At 54.6% G+C, this 16653-nt stretch overlaps 1 protein-coding gene across 1 annotated transcript; it reads right to left on the bottom strand.

Moving 5' to 3' along the window:
* Positions 1-411: 411 nt before the first annotated feature.
* On the bottom strand, positions 412-16111 carry CYGB (cytoglobin). The gene is made up of 3 exons (XM_082066878.1): positions 15635-16111; positions 5792-6023; positions 412-4971 (listed from the first exon to the last, which is right to left on the bottom strand). Exons 1-3 carry the CDS (start codon positions 15775-15777, stop codon positions 4807-4809), a joined length of 540 nt encoding a protein of 179 aa, XP_081923004.1. The 5' UTR covers positions 15778-16111; the 3' UTR covers positions 412-4806.
* Positions 16112-16653: the final 542 nt, after the last annotated feature.

The following is a 16653-nucleotide window of genomic DNA, read 5'->3' as shown; positions in this document are numbered from 1 at the left end:
TGTGTCAGCATCCTCCAGTCATCACTGTTTCTGGCCAGTCTCAGCCTGGAGTGCAAAGGTCTGAGAGCTTCAGGTCCCCACCGCAACCTCCCCACTCCTGAGCCAACCAGTCCTTTTGCTCGTGGTTTCCAAGCCAATGTTTCCCATCTGGAGCATAGCAGCGTGTGGGTTTGCTGAGCGCTCGCTTCCGCCTGGGTGCGTATACAGGATGTGGTGGAAATCCCGAGGATGGCTTATTCACTGCATTAACAGCACCAAGTGGTTTACCCCCAGAAAAAAGACGCAGTGGGAGAATAATATCATTGCAGGGGGTGGACCAGACCCACCTGGCCATGGGGCAGCTCCCCGGTGATCCCCTGCGTCCCCCCAGCCCTGCAGCCACCCCATCACAAGAAACCAAGAAGAGCTGGAGGGGTTTGATTGATTTATCCACTGAAGATACAAGTTTCGGTTTAATAACACCATTCTGTCCGGTTACAAACATACTAAAAACCTACAAAAAGAAAACAACAAGTTACACCCATCGTACACAGAACGGCATGTATAAAACCAGCACAGAAGCGCCGAGAAACACGTACATGGACAGTATCGGCAGCAGGAACAGGAAAGACACGGAATTACATCAGACCACGTCGGCTCATGTCTGCGGGTCACGGCGGGACTGGTTAAGACATACTGACAATTAGAGACAACCTCGGCTATGGAAAATAATTAGTGTCACGGTCTGTTAAATAGGTCAGACCTTGGTGGGTAGTTTTAATCCCTCCCTTTTGGATTAGTTGGTCCAAGGTGAGCTCAGGGGTTTCCCTTCCAGTCTGGCATCACTGGTGCTGGTCCCCACACTGACCTCAGTGCACCAGGGGGGCTTCCCCGTGGCAAGGGGCAGGGAGGGCTGAGCTCCAGCCACAGAGCCCAGCCAGCCCAAATCTGGTCCCCACTGAGGTCACTGGGCACGTCCCCAGAGAGTGGGGAGAATTGGGATCCCCTTTACTGGGGCAAATGGGAGCAAACTGGCAGAGACGCAGGAGGATTCCCCCGGGAGAGCCTGTGGCTTGGTTGTGGGGGTTTGTCTTGCTGTAAGAGAAGACGAGGGTGGTGGCACAAGGTCCTCAAGGGTTCCTTGTCTTCTGGTGACATTGGCGAGTCTCTCTAGCTGGCCAGGTGGATATGGAGCTACACCTGCCATGGGTGTTGGCTATAGGGAGGGGGGGACAGAAGGATGGAGTCTGTGTCCCATCCTGTACCCAACGCTTCCAGCACTGAGCTCCCTCTGACCAAACACAGCATCAAACTTGGGCTGGGGGGGACATGAGCTGGTTGACCTGAGCAGATGTCCCCATAGGAGCCAGGACAAGGTGCTCGGTGGGGTGGTGAACAGGGCTGGGGGTGACAGGGAGCAGCCGTGCAGGCATTTGCATGTGTGTGCCAGAGAGCCACGCTCTGAGCCAGGACCCAGCCTCCCTTTCTGCTCTTCCACCTGGCATTTATCAGCCCTGTCACTCTGGAATGGTATTTTTCTCCTTTTTTCTTCTGTTCATTTTCATCTCTCCCCAGATGAGGATTTTCCCCGATTTCAGTAATGCCTGCTCTGCTATGGGTGGTGAAGAGGGGGCGTTCGCTTTATCTCTTCCCCCTCATGAGCTCTGCCCCGGCCACCCTCCCCGATTCATCTCCCTTCCTACAGAGCTGGTAAAAATAAATATGTTTTATGTTTGCATATATTCAACCGGCCTGCAATTTGGCTGATAGGGAGGCTCCTCGAGGGACAGCAGCTGCACGCATCTGGATTTGTTTTAGAAAAATGTGCCTGGAAAAAAACCCAACCCCAGCACACACATGCGTGGGCGCAGGAGGTCATGGGGCAGTTTTTTCTAGAAATGCAAAAAAAAAAGAAAAGAGAGAAAAAAAAGAACAAGAAGAAACCAAGTCCCCCTCCAAGGGGAGGTGGGGGCGACCTCTCCCTACTGCTCCCCCAAAGCCAAGGCACTCGAGTGGGTCAGGCATGAACACGGGGACTTTCCACCCCAAAATCGTTTCCCTGCTGATTGCGACCAAGCCCAATTTTGATAGTGGGAAGGGAGAGGAAGGGCTTGCCCTGAAAAATTAAAATTCCCACCCCTGGAGAGTGTTAAATTCAAAGGTTATTGTGTGAACTTTTCCTAAAGATGAACCATCCCTGGACGGAAACACCCCTGGCCCAGCATCCGCAGAGCACAGGGAGTACATGAACTCATCCAAAATATGCATCGCTGGCCTCAAGGTTTTGGCACAAATGGATGGAACTGCACTTGTGAGAGTCCTGTGATGCACCCAAAAGAGATACCTAACAGCCTTGCTCCGAGCACTCGCTCTCCAGTCTGGCACCGGACAAAGGTCAAAGGCTGAACAGGTCTTCTCCCATCTGCATGGGCTTCATCCTGACCTTGGCCAACAGTGCTGTTTGAAACATGTCTCTGCTAGACATGCAAGGGATCATAGAACCATTTTGGTTGGAAGAGACACTCAAGATCATGGAGTCCAACCGGTACCCCACCCCTGGCACTGCCCCATGTCCCTGAGAACCTCATCTCTGTCTGTTCAACCCCTCCAGGGATGGTGACTCCACCACTGCCCTGGGCAGCCTGTTCCAATGCCCCACAGCCCAACAGCCTTTTCCGGGAAGAAATTGTTCCCAAGATCCAATCTAAACCTCCTGTGGGCAACTTGAGGCCATTTCCTCTCATCCTGTCACTTGTTCCTGGGGAGCAGAGCCCGACCCCCCCTGGCTCCAAGCTCCTTTCAGGCAGTTCAGAGATCAGAAGGTCTCCCCTCAGCTCCTGTTCTCCAGGCTGAACCCCCAGGTCCCTCAGCATGCAGGGAACATGGTGGTGGTCCACAGTTTGCCCCTTTGTATGGGCTGCCCCTCAGCAGTGTCAGGGCTGGGAGGCAGAGGAGCCCCTTTGCATGGAAACAAAACATCAGAAAAAAAACCAAAAACATTCCCTGGGCATGTCTGAAAGTGCAGATGAACTGGCTGTGGGTGAGCAAACGGGAGTTTCTGGCTGGCTGCTCCAGAGGAGGGAGGTCTACCCCGAGGGGGTCACTGCTGCCCCCCCCAGCAGTGTCCCCATGGCAGGGGGATGTCCCCAGGGCAGCCAAGGGGACCCAGCCAGGACTGTGGGCTCACTGCCTGTCAAACCCACGTCCAAGAGAGGACTGTTCTCTCCCCGAAAGCTGCCAGCTGCTGTCACAGCGCGGAGAGAGGCCCGAGGAAATCTCAGAAGGGAACCCGCCCGCACTTCAATAGGTAACATTGCCCTTAATGTTAGAGCTTTAAAACAACAGAGGTATTTTGGGAAACACTGGGTGGCAAGAGTGACAAAGCTTCCTAGCACATCTGATGCTTCATCCCCAGTCCTTCAGGAATCAGTCCTCAGACCATCCTATAAATCCAAGCACATGTGTGCAGGAGGCAATGGGGCTGCTCCTCCTCCCTTTTCTGTAACCAATGGGGAAACTGAGGCAGCAAATCTAAGCAGACTCACCCACAGCTTCAGGAGTTGGTGTTGGGGGAAGATGAGTGCTGCAAGCCCTGCAGCCACCTCTCTTTTTTTTGGGGGGGAGCCCTTTGCCAGGCACAGCAAGGAGCACTGTGGGCCCTGGGGGAGGACACAGCTCCTGTGTGGGCTTGTCTCTAACAGGCACTTTATTTAAGGAATGCAGTTTTACCAAGAGGGCAGGAATATGCTCTACATAACAAGTTATTTATTAATTTTAAGAGAGCAGGGACCTTTCCTCACACCCAGGAATCCCTCCTGCTATGTCTGCTTCATCTTTCCCCCTCCTCATCACTGCCCTTTTCTCAGTGAGTGGGGCAGAGCTGCCCCAGCCCGACACCCCCACACCACCCTGCTGCTGCTGGACAGACAGACAGACTGACTGACCTCCCAGGGCAATGGCACAACGTGTGCCACCCAAGCCCGCCCTCCGGCACATCTCTGCTACATGTGGGGGCTGAAGGTGGACAGGGGGGTCTCACCAGCTCCCTGTATCTGCCACAAGGTTCCCACCTCCACACCGTGCTCAGAGCTACAAGGGGAGGCAGCCCAAAGGCATCCCCCCCTTCCCCACTCATTCACACTGGGGTGACAGGTCTCTCCCACCCCCTCGCTCCCTCCATCCCCAGGAGGGTTTGCAGCAGATTCCAAGGAGAGGGACGGTGGATGATGGAGAGGCAGAGGCTGCTGCCGGCCATGGTGCCAGGCGATGGGCAGCGAGAGCGGCTCTGGCCATCAGCCCTGCCAGGCGAGTACAGAAAGTGCAAAGCAAAGTGGTTTTGGTCCCAGCCAGTCCCCATATGCATCATGCTCCCAAACGCAAGGAGCCAGGTTTACCTAGGGGCTTTGCATGGAAAAGAGTTATGTTATTCATCAGACGGGGCTGCTGGTCACTGCTACACAGCAGGGCTTGTGCAAGGGACTTTGAGGTGGTGCGAGTGAGGTGTGGGACTGGGGACATGGTGATGGACAGGCCAGGACAATAAAATGGAGCCAACAACCAACGCTCCCCCTCGCACTCTGCATCCCCTTCCAGCGTCCCCTGCAACCACTTCACCCTGACCCACCCACACCCTTCATTATCTTTTTTTTTTTTTGGCTTATTTAGTTTGTTTTTAAACCCCGTGGAGATCAAATTGCGACTTGGCATCTAACAGAGCTGGCCCTACCGGGCTCCCCAGACTTGAGCGAAGATCTTGGAGAAGAGACCAGAGTGAAGTCCTGGGGGGAGCGAAGCCCCCCCTGCCCCTCGCCCGGCCCCGCCGGCCGCTCACAGGGTGGCGGTGGGATACTGCGCCCAGCCCACCTCCTTGTACGCCGCCGTCACGTGGGTGTAGATGAGGCTCCTCATCTTGGTCCAGGCACCGTGTGCCTCCGGGGTGAAGTCATCAGCGAACTCCTCAGCGAGGACCTCCAGCATGACACCAGTGAGTTTCTGGAGGGAGGGAGGCAGACAGCAAGGGGTTAATAACCCTCCTGAGAGCAGCTAGCAGCGAATTTAGCTTTTTTTCCTGCAAAAAATATTTAACCCTGTTGCTGAGTTCTGGGAATGACAACCCTCTGCCGGACAGACAGATGTTTGGGAGGTCTGCTGACACCCCAGGTAACCAGTGTGCCCGGGCAGGGGGAGGCTGAGACCCAGCACAATGGGGTGCTGCTTGCATGTTCAAGTGTCTCCCTCATCTGGGCACCTCAAGTTATTAAGTCCTTCCTATCATGCTTGATTGCTAAATAAGGGACATTCTGCCACAACCACACTGGAGGGGATGCAGGCAGGTGGGTTAAGGTACTTGATGCTCCAGCATTGGCTGCATTTGGGAATGGTGGCCTTGGGGACAGCATGGCAGTGGGACACTGCAGCATCCTGTGGAGCAATCCCCACCACCAGCCAACCTCCTCTGGGCAAGGACAGGCAGCACCAGCTTGTCATGGCTCCCGCTCTCCTTTTCCTCTTGTAATAGGACAAGGGGTAACAGTTTTAAACTAAAGGAGGGGAGATTCAGGCTGGACATAAGGAAGAAATTGTTGGCCCTGAGGATGGTGAGAGCCTGGCCCAGGTTGGGCAGAGAGGTGGTGGATGGACCATCCCTGGAGACATCCCAGGCCAGGCTGGACAGAGGTCTGAGCAACCTGAGCTGGTGAAGATGTCCCTGCACATGGACTGGATGAGCTTTGAAGGTCCCTTCTAACCCAAACTATTCCATGAATTTCCAAAACATCACAGAGATTTTGGTTTTTTTGCTCCCATCCTTTACCTTAAAGTAGATGGGCTCCACTTTGTGCTTGAGGGCATGCGCCTTGCCCACAAGGGCCAGGACAGAGGAGACCTTTTCAGAGTCATCGAGGTTCTCCACCACAGTGTTAATGGCACCCATCACCCGCCGAGCGTGCTTACGCAGCTGCAAGCTCCCTTCCATCTCCAGCGGGTCCTTCATGTGCTTGAACTGGCTGAAGTACTGCTTGGCAGAGGGGAAGTTGACAAAAAACCTTCAAGAAAGAATAGACATGAAATACCATCAGGAGGGTGAGAGCAAGCTGAGAGGTTAAAGCAAAGTGTGGAGTGGTGGAGATGTTGGAAACCACCCCCTTGCACCTAACACAGCCAGGGATGGTTCGTTCTTTGATTTCCTTGAGAGCTGTGCCATTCAAGCAGCCTAAAAACCAGCAGGTTAATGCCTTTCTCCTCAACCTTCCCTAGCAGCTACAAGGGCATTGGAGCTGGATATTCATCAGCAAAGCAGAGTCAAAATGGAGTTCTTGATACTCAGAGACTCCAGCCCAGACGTGCCAGATACTGGATATGTGCTCACATATATCAAAACATCATGTCTTGTCTCAGAGAGCTGGAGATGAGCATGAAAAACCTCTCTTTATCCCAGTCAGCCTCTCCCTGCCCCTCTTCCCCAGTCCTGCAGCACCTTCCCAGCCCCACGGGCTTTATTCCTGCATTGCCACCCAAAATAGCTACCCCCTGCCTTTCAGAGATCAGCCTCACCAGAGTGTCCAGCAAGATCTCTGAGCTCACATCACTGCTCATCCCTGCCAGGAGGCACTTCCCCCAGCACAAGGATGCCACAAACACCCAGCCCACCCCTCTGAGGAGCCTCTTTTCCACAGGATTCAACCCATCCAAATGAAATGCAGCTGGAGAGAATGAAGCTGTGGTTGCAGCTGCTGTGCTGAGCTCCCTGGGGAGGTGGAGGGTTGGGGGGGTTGAAGGGCACAAGGTAGCGGGGTGCAGGGCTGGGGCCACCAATACCAGCACTATCAATACCAACACCACAGCCAGTTGCTCTCACCAGCTGGGGCTGACACTTGAGTCACATTAACCACCCCTTTCCATCTGATGTACATGGGAGAACTGCACAGCAGCGCTGGGTCCCCAGTGTCACTCAGCTCCCTCCGAGGGGGCTCTCCCTGCCTCCTCCCAGTCCCCCCTTCACCTGAACCAGGGCCAGTGAAGGATGCTCAGGAGGTGGCAGACAGTTCCTAGGGCTGTCCCCCACTGTCCTTGGCTCCAGACAGACACCCTGCTGCCTCCTCTTCTCTCCCAGGCTGCCATAACCCCCTCCCCAAGCACCATCCCAAACCATGTGAACCCACCCTACCTTTAATCCCAACCGTCCCCACCTCCCTCCAGGACCAGGTGGGATCCTCTTCCTCTCTCACCACTTCGTGGATAATCACAACATTGAAGACCAGGCTTATTTAGCACTACATTATCCTCCTTTTGCCCGCCCCCCACCCCCCCCCCCCACTTCCTTGGCTTGTGAAGGTTTGGGGGCATTGCCAAGCGAGCGGGTGAAGCAGTGCCTGGAGTGCACCCACCGCTTCTGTCGCTTCCCCAAGGCAGCTGGGATTCATCAGACTGCCCAAAATAGGTTTTGGAGGTGTGAAGACTGTGCAGCAGAAAGGGTGGGGGAGGAAGGAAGGTGGAAAGGGGGAGATAAGGTGTTGCTTTTAAAACCTGGAGGGGATCCATGACAAAACTCCTCTTGTTTTTGTGCAGCCTTTCCACCCCCACCCCCCTCCCAAAGCTTCTCCTGACACATCTGGTCGCTGTCAGGAGAAATCACGTCCAGGCCTGGCTGACTCCAGCTCCTGTCGCCACAGAGATGCTCTGTCCATACCCTTCAGCTTGGGGCTGTCAGAGAGGTGGTCAGGGATGGATGCTGGGGCCACACAGATAGCACCACTCACAGGGTTTAAAGCTTCTTCCCCAAGCATTTCCCAACAGAAGGACAAATGTTCCTCTCTCTTAATGGGAGCATTTTTTCCATTTGGACCCAGCATTCTTCTCCCCACATCCTGGACCTCTCCACTGCTGCAGTCCATCTCTGATCCCTTGAGATCAATGCTCTCCAGCCATGGACAACAAACACCTCACCAAGGTTGTATCTAAGGGGTTTGCTGTCCCTGATAGCGGGTTTATCACCCCTCATCCTTTGACTGACATCCCCAGGGGCACTGGGAGTAGGGGGTGCTGCTCAAGGTGGGACCTGCTGCCCACAGCCCCCCCATGCCTAAGCCTCTGAATCCCAAACCATCTGAAGTTCCCCAAAAAGCCCTATTTGATCTCAGCTCAAGGGCACGATGCTGTGAAGAGCCAGGGAACAAGGTGAGAAAAATACCTGGTCTGAGTCAGGCTGTTTTAGCAGAAGGGCTACAGCAAGGGGGGGATCAACTGTATCTCCAGAAACCACAGCATCCCACCAAAAGAAGGACTGAAAGGACTCATTGAGACTGATGGCCTCCCAGGAGTAGGAGCTGAGACTTCATGCCTCTCCCGTGGCATCACCTCCACCTCTCTGCCACTTTCAGCTGAACACCAAGATTGATTGAACCCCCAAAAGTCCCCAAACTGGGTGAGACCAGGCCAGTGAAGGTTCCAAATATTCACTTCCCAACCTTTCCCAATTTGCAGCCCCTCAAGGTGACACCCCCATGGGAGCTGAGCCCAGCAGCTCTCCAAGGCACAGCGGCAGTGCCAGAGGGGTGTAAAACCAGCAAATCCCTGGTTCACACGCTCAACCCCATGTGCCATCTGCTGATGTTCATCGATGGAGAGCTGAACCAGGGGAGCCCAAAGCACCTTTGTTTTAAGTTGAGGAGCAAATCGGTAGCTGGCCAGAGACTGGCAGCCATCGGTCCCTGCAGGGCTGGGAAAGGCAAGGAGCAAAGGAGCTGTAGCAAGAACTTCTGGCCTGGAGCAAATATTTGAGTTGTCGAAGCAATAAAAAGAGGGAAGGAGACTCGCTCAGTGGTACTTGTTAATAAACAGAGAAGATTAATTTAACACAAAGGTTAAATATAACCAGAGGAAAGGAGGAAAAAAATAAAAGGCAGAAATAAAATAACTCAAACAATAGCAAATTAGAAGAGGTGTCAGTCGGGGTTTTTCCATCTACAGAACATTTTTTGAGCGTTCAAACATCTCAGGCTCTGGAATTTTGTTGGCTTATTATGTGTGTGCGTGTGTGCCTTTTGGGCTCTTTTTCTTCATTGGAGTCATTAAAAAGATGATATTTACCATTGCATATCTCACAGAATGATGATTGATGGAAACCAGATGCCTGCATACCAATCTCATTATATTTCTTTTTAAGCGATTCCATTCTGCACTCGCTAATTTGTACTCTGCGAGCTACATCTGGACCCAACGGACAGGATGTCAGGATTGCTTTTCCTCTCTTTTTTGCCCTTTTAACAACTTTAAGGACACAACCATTCCCAGTAGCAGAGCCAAAGGAAATAATTAAGGTGCAAAATCCACTGCAGTCACTGTTAACCTGGTTTCTGTTCAGGAGGAGAGATGCCACTTCTCCTCCCATCTCCCTCATCCTCCTTCTCCCCAGGCCCTGCAGAGCAAAGCCCACATGGAGAAGATCTTCCAGCCCAGCCATCTCCTTCCCTTTCCCAGCTGGGAGGAGGAAGAAAGGTGTTTGCTTGGTCCCCTTGAGCACCTAAACTCTTGATGCTTCACTTATCCTATTTGCAAACCATGGGGAAAAAAAATTGCCAGTGAGCCCTGGAAGCTGCTGGGAAGCATCAGCTGAAGCCCCGACCTGCAACTATAGACTTTTTTTTTTCCTAGATTTTCCTACTAAAGCTTTTATGTTTTCTGTCACCTCATCCCTCTATGTGGGAGAAACTCTCTCTAACCAGCCTGAAGTCTCTCCATATCCCTTTTCAAACCTCTTCTCCCAGCTCCCTTCTGCTCGGGTACCTACAAAGCAGCTGATACTGGGTAGGCAGGTGGTGTGTGGTGTTGCTATTTATTACGCTGAGGGCTGGCTGATTGCTTTGCCTGCACCTTTCCCCTGCCCCTCCCAGACACCTGTGTCCTATCATCCTAATTTCAGGCTGGGATAGGGGTGTTGGGTGCTGCACATGTTTACAGCCTCCAGGCCAAGGTGACAAAGGTCTCAGCCATGCCGATGCGACCACCCAGTGAGAGAGAAAAAGGCAAATCATAGAATCACAGAATCATTTTGGTTGGAAAAGACCCTCAAGATCATCGAGTCCAACCATTAACCCACCCCTGGCACTGTCCCATGTCCCTGAGAACCTCATCTCCATCTGTCCAACCCTCCAGGGATGGTGACTCCAGCACTGCCCTGGGCAGCCTGTTCCAATGCCCCACAGCCCTTTGGGGAAGAAATTGTTCCCCAGATCCAACCTCAACCTCCCCTGGCACAACTTGAGGCCATTTCCTCTCATCCTGTCACTTGTTCCTGGGGAGCAGAGCCCGACCCCCCCTGGCTCCAAGCTCCTTTCAGGCAGGTCAGAGATCAGAAGGTCTCCCCTCAGCTCCTGTTCTCCAGCTGAACCCCCAGGTCCCTCAGCTGCTCCCATCACACTTGTGCTCCAGATCCTTCACCGGCTTGGCCCCCACCTCCTGCACCAGAGGAGGGATTTTCAGGGCTGGTACCGACACATCTGGCACATCCTCAGCCATGGCCAGGGAAAGCACCCAGGCAAAGAGTTCCACCCCTACTGTGTTTTCGCTTCCCTTTGTCAGGGATGTCCTTGAAGCCCTTGGGGTGCCAAGTGGGATCTCTCCACCCACACACGGCTCACAGGTGATGCAAGGGCAGCCCTGGGACAGGGGACGTGGGAAAGGCTGTTTTCAGGTCACCCCGTGAGCTGCTGACACAGCTGATGCGGGATGCAGGGATCCCTGCTCAGCTGCCCTGGGCACAAAGCAGCCGTAGCAGCTGGTTCCAGCCGCTGTGATCGGAGAGAAAACGCAGCCGGAGGAAAAGGGGCTGTTTCTTATTAAACCCACACTCACTCCCTTCACCTCTCATGGAGGGGGCTGTTGTTTCAGCAAATGTCCCTTGTGCGTGTCCTTGTCAGCAGAGCGGAGCCCTTCTGCTCTCCTCGGCTCCAGAGAAACGTCTCTCTGGCTTGACCACAATGATTCACCAGCGTGTGACAAGCCATGGGATGGGGACATCACTGTATGGAAGGTCGGCCTTTTCATCAGGCCCTTTGCAAAGCGGGATGTTGCAGTGGGAGGATCTTGCCAGGCAGTTTTGCTCTGAAATTTGCCCATTGGCAGCCAGGGACGGACCCTTCCCTATGGACACCTCCACTCAACACATTGGCGCTGGGGGCAGCTGTGAAATCATATCTTTAATGCCATTTTAGGTGGATTCATCCCTTTTTTTTTTGTATTCAGCTGGAAAAATAAAAAAAAAAAGGGTCTTCTGCATAGCCAGACTCATTACTCAGGCTCTTTGCTGGTTTAACCTAAAACTTACAATAATGTCTGGCATCCAAGGAGTGCTTTTCTATTTCAAAGCTCCTTGCAAAGTGTCTGAAACCAGGTGTGCTGGCTCAGACTGAGCAGCTGTTGAAATCCGGCAGCCTGATTCTCCATTGGCAATCCTTTTGCTTCCCCTCCTACACCTCCTGAGAGAGGAAGAGCACATCAGGAGTGATGGAGAAGGTAACAATTTTGGAAATTTAGAAAGCTGATGGAGCTGGAGTGGAGGTGGAAGGAACAGTGACAGAGAAACCCTGTGGATGTGGCAGGTTGCGTTGCCTGCGCTCGGCCCGGCATAAACATTTGGTGTGGATTTGCTTGGGAACTGATAGAAACTGTCCCTGGGTTTTATCCTCTACTGGGATCTGTAAAGTTTTGTGGTCCCACATCTGCGATAGTGGTACGTGTGTGTGGGTGTGGGAGCAAGAGAATGCGATGCTCAGGAGATGCTCACCCTTGCACGGCGCAGAGCTGAGGCCCCCCCGAGTGATTATGCCCCCTGGCACAGTCTTGGAACGGGGGGTATTGGCAATGAACTACTGCAAGGGCATTAGAGAAAGAGGGATGCCTGGGGAGGGCTCCTGCACAGATGCCAGAGCTGCCCTGGTCCCCTCGAGCGCCCAGACTCCCCCGCTGCCACCTCTCTAACAAGGGGTGTTTTTCAAAAAGGATCGATTCCTAAATTACATATGGGGAAACTGAGGCACAGCAATGAACCTGGGGACATGGGGAGGCTAGGGGTAGCCCACGGTGCTGGCTGGTGTGCCCACTTGGGAGAGACCCAGCCAAAACACGCAGCCCCATATGTGCAGCTTGGGGGTCTGGGTCCAGCTCCAAAGGGTTAAGGCTGCAGATGGAGCCCACAGAGGCCCCTGAGCTCCGGAGGAGGAAGATGAGCGTGGAGGAGATTGTGCTTCCTCCGGCACGAGGCTCCCCCACCGAGGAAATTGTCAATTAACCACATAGTTCTTAACCACACAGCGCAGATTCCCATGATCCGGTGGCTGCTCAGCCAGAAGTCCCCATTATTCGTGTTTATGTCCTCTGGGAGCCCAGAGGCCCTGCAAGATCAGGACCCCACCGTGCTGCTGGCAGCACTGTGCAGATTTGCTATGGCTTCCAGCACTAGCAGCAGCCGTGACGGCTGGGAAGCTGAGGCCTAGCTCTGTGCCTCAGTTTCCCCACCTGTAAAGCATGGAAAGGCGGGGGGTGGTGAAGAATGGCTGGAGAAGGGGCAGAGGGAGGCGGATGGGTTCCTGTGGGATGCCCATGCTGCAGCCCTCCCCATCTCTTCCTTTCAGGAGGGCATTGCTGCCTCTCTGCCTCTGTTTTTGAGGCACAGGATCAGGCCCCAGGATGGTTTTTCCCCCCATGGGAAAAGTCATTCCCTGCCCTGGGCAGCTCTGAAGGGCTGGAGAGGGGACGGAGCAGGAAGGCACATAGAGACCCTCTGCCACCAGATACAGGCAACTCTCCGCTCACAACCCCGACAGCAGAAATGTGGCTGCTCACATATTCACCTGCTTTTACCTCTCTGCACAAGGGGATGCACCAAAGCAGGGGCTCACAGCTGTGTATCCCCCTTCCTTCACCCAGGCATCCTGTGCACATCCCTTCCTGCCTCAGTTTCCCTAGCAGGGTGATGAGAAACACCAGAAACAAGCAGTAAAGCACAGAGGTGGCTGGAGCAGCTCTCGGCCCCCCGCACATCGCATGTCTGTGCATCCAAAAATGTGCTGGGCAGGTCAGCTCACATTGTGCCAGCAGCCCCCATGCTGCCCCCTCCCCAGCCCTGACCTCTCAAGCTGCTGAATCATGTCTTGGGCAGCGCTGCCGCCCGCCCGGGCTCCCGGCGGCCTCCACGCCTGACCCACTTCTCCCAGCAGCTGGTGCCAGCTGGGAACCACAGCGGGAGAGCGGCGGCAACCAGTGCCCCAACCCCGGCCAGGGCTGCCCATCATCTCCTTCCCCAGGGAGCTCATGGGGAACAGGTTGGAGCTGGCAGGGGAACGGGTCTTAAGGCAGCAGCACAAAGCTCTGTGCGCGGATGGAGTTTGCTGCTGGGAGGGCAGCCTGGCCCCCCCGGGTCATGGCACGGGGATGCAGGCAGATGTGCTGCTCCAGCTTGTGCTGCTAGAGGGGACAGTAGCTCAAATTATACTGACATCCCTGGGGACACGCTAGACACGAGGAAGAAATTTTTGACCCTGAGGGTGGTGAAACACTGGCGCAGGTTGTCCAGAGAGGTGGTGGATGAACCATCCCCAAAGACATCCCAGGCCAGGCTGGACGGGGCTCTGAGCAACCTGAGCTGGTGAAGATGTCCCTGCTCATGGCAGAGGTGGCACTGGGGGAGCTGGGAAGGTCCCTCCAACCCGAGCGACTCTATGATCTGTGATTCTATGCACCAAAAGTCCAGATCTCACTCTAAGCATCCCAGGGAACCTCTGGCTGAGGGAGCAGCTGTGGGTTTAGCTGGGATGTGCCAGAGCATGTGTTATGGCCAAGCATGTAAATGCTCACAAGGAGCCAAGGTGCCAGCTCAGTCCTGCCCTGTTGGCACAGTCTGGGGGGAAACCCCCCAGCATGGTGCCACAACTCTCCCTGGAATGAAAAAAATGGACCAGAAACTTCTACAGGGAAAGTCTGAGTTGGGACCAGAGTTCAGCCCTGAGGTTCCCGCTGCTGCACCTCGCTGCCCCTCGTCCCCAGCCCTGCTCTGAGCCCCACAACTGCACACAGGACACTGAATCAATGAGCTGCCTCGGGTGACTCCCCCACGGCATTGACATGAGTCCCTCAGTGACAGCCAGGGCACCCAGCTACCCCACACTGTGCTCCCGGCTGGGGGACACTTGGCTGAGCTGACGGATGGGCTATGGCACAGCCCAGGTGCCAGGTAAGGAGCTGTGGGCCAAGCCCTGTGCTGAAGCTCATGGGATGGGGAAAAGAAGGATTTTGCATCCTCCAGATGTCTGCAGCCCTTCACACAGCCCAGGTGGGGTTGGTGTCCCCAGCCGTGGTGCTGTGACACCCCCTGACCGCCCCTGGTTGGCTGCACAGAGCGGGAGCCTTGGGGGAATGGGCTGAGCCATCAGCTGGCTCTGAGAGAGGGAAATGTCTGAGGAGGTAGAGAGGGAACTCAAATGTCATTCTGGCTTCTCTGTGGAGGGGTCTTGCTGGGAAAATCCCATTGCAGTGCCGGCAGTGAGCTGGGAGGGGACCCATCTCTGCTCACTGGCATGTCAGGGAGCTCTGCTCCCTGCAGATCGCGGGGGCTGGAAAACTTTTTGCTGATTATTAATAAACAGTGCATCCATCCCAGCGGTGCTCTGAGCACCCACCGTCCCCGACTGCAGGAGCAAAACGGGAAGGACACAACCCAGGCTCCTGTCTCCTGTCTGGGTGCTGGGGTTGGGTGTGGGGGGAGCCCACGGGGACCCCTGTGTTGCTGCTCCCTGGGATGGGCGGTGGGAGATTTGTGTCCCTGGAGCATCTTTGCCAACAGGTCAGCACAGGCACCTCACCTGCCCCTCTCCTTGCTCTGCCTGTCCCCTCTTAAATAAGGGTCACAGCCCACTGGTGATGCACCCATGGACACCCCAAACTCCTGGTGTCTGCAGGATTCCCACTCAGTGCCTTTCCAGGGTACCCCAAGCTATGCAAGAATGCCCAACCGCCTTTGATCCCCACCTCAAGAGCATCTCCCTGGTTTGCTTTCACAGGGTTTGTGACCACCAGTCACAGCCCCATGCCAAGGGTGATGCTCCACACCCCACTCCTGGGGTGGCTGGGTCCCTGTGCCCCCCGCACCCCCTGCCACCGCCAACTTCAGCGCTCTCCTTCCCGCCGACGCTGCCGCCGGAGGGACAGATGGTGCCCTGGGAGACACACCTGCTTGGGTTTTATCTTGGCTCCCAACTTGCATTATTTCACCCGCCAGCCGGCTCCGTACCGCTGCCATCCGCACGCAGCCAACTGGGGGGGGTAAAGAAATAAAATACCCCCAATGCACCCGAGCTTGGTGCTGCTCTTCCCCCTCCTCCACCACCCCCCAGGCTTCGTCCCCAGGCTAAGGTGACCTTTGCCAGGGAAGCAGCTTCCCCCAAAGTCCCCGGTGAGGCTCCCCCCGCCGCCACCACCCGGCTCCAAGGTGTGGAAATCAGAGGAGTGCTGTGAAACCTCCCTGCTCCCCGCCAGCGATTGCGCCCAGCCAGCTCCCCACTCGCTGTCATTCATCTCACTTCAGTTATATATATTGTTCTGCCTCTTCCTCAGCTATAAAGAGATTTACTTGGATTTGCTGCTTCCTTTTTTTTTTAAATACCTGATGAGTATGGAGACACCAACGTCCTCGCAGTTTGCATATACTCTGCTCCATGTCTCTTGAATAACCTTTTTCTCGGCGTCTGAAATCTCTTCACTTCTTTCCCACCTCTCAATCTCCATTTCTCCCTGGACTTTCTCCATGAAAAACAGCCGGCAGGATCCTCCGGGAAGCCAGGAGGAGATAAAGCGAGATGCGTGCGAGCGGGTATATCCTGCGAGCAGAGACAAGGTGTTTGCTCAGCGGCTCTGCCGACGGGTGGATGTATATGTGTGTGTGTGTGTGCGAGCGTGGCTGCCTGCCGGCGTGTTTAGATATCTGTAATTTAAAAAAATATCCCGGCAGTGTGATGCATGCGATTAGATCTCAGCTCTCCTAGCGCTGGCCATGGCTGTAGTTCGCTTCAGCTCGGCTCGGGTGTGTGTGGCTGACTGATGGGGAACTGCCTAAAAGTAAAATATTCAAAGGCATCGCAAGACCAGCCTCTTCACCAACGTGTGAACGTGAGCTCACTTTCTCCCTCTCTCCTCCTCTCTCCCACTCCTCCCTCCTTCCCTTTTTTTTCCTCCTGAAAGGGAGGGATGAGGGAGATGTTCTGGGAAACATCAGGATGGTGCTGGGGGGGCCGAGATAGGGCTGGAAGTTGTTTTTTTGTTATTTTGGTTTCTTTTTCCAGCCCTTGTAAACAGCTCAGAGGGAATTCAGAATCCAACGTGCTGAGTTAAACTTATCCAGAGCGCCGACTCTGCCTCAGCTCCCCCCTCGCAGCCCTTGGTTTGCGTTTGGAAGGACAGACCCTCACTCGCCTCTGCTGTCGGGGCTGGATGGGGAGTCGGGGTGAGGGGGATGGGAGGTGCCCCCACCCATGGGTGACTCTTGTCACCCAGAGATCATGCCCTGTCCCACGGGGGCTGTTTTAATGACAAGGATTTGCTCACCCTCCCCATAGCCAATTGTAAAGGCATTTAAAGTTAAGGCGCTTGTTAAATCAAAATATTATTATTCTGTGATTGCATCAC

The sequence above is a fragment of the Streptopelia decaocto genome (genome assembly GCF_964273445.1).
Source record: "Streptopelia decaocto genome assembly, chromosome: 16".
Lineage (NCBI taxonomy): Eukaryota > Metazoa > Chordata > Aves > Columbiformes > Columbidae > Streptopelia > Streptopelia decaocto.
The sequence above is the reverse complement of the archived record's forward strand: the minus strand, read 5'-3'. Positions and strand labels throughout refer to the sequence as shown.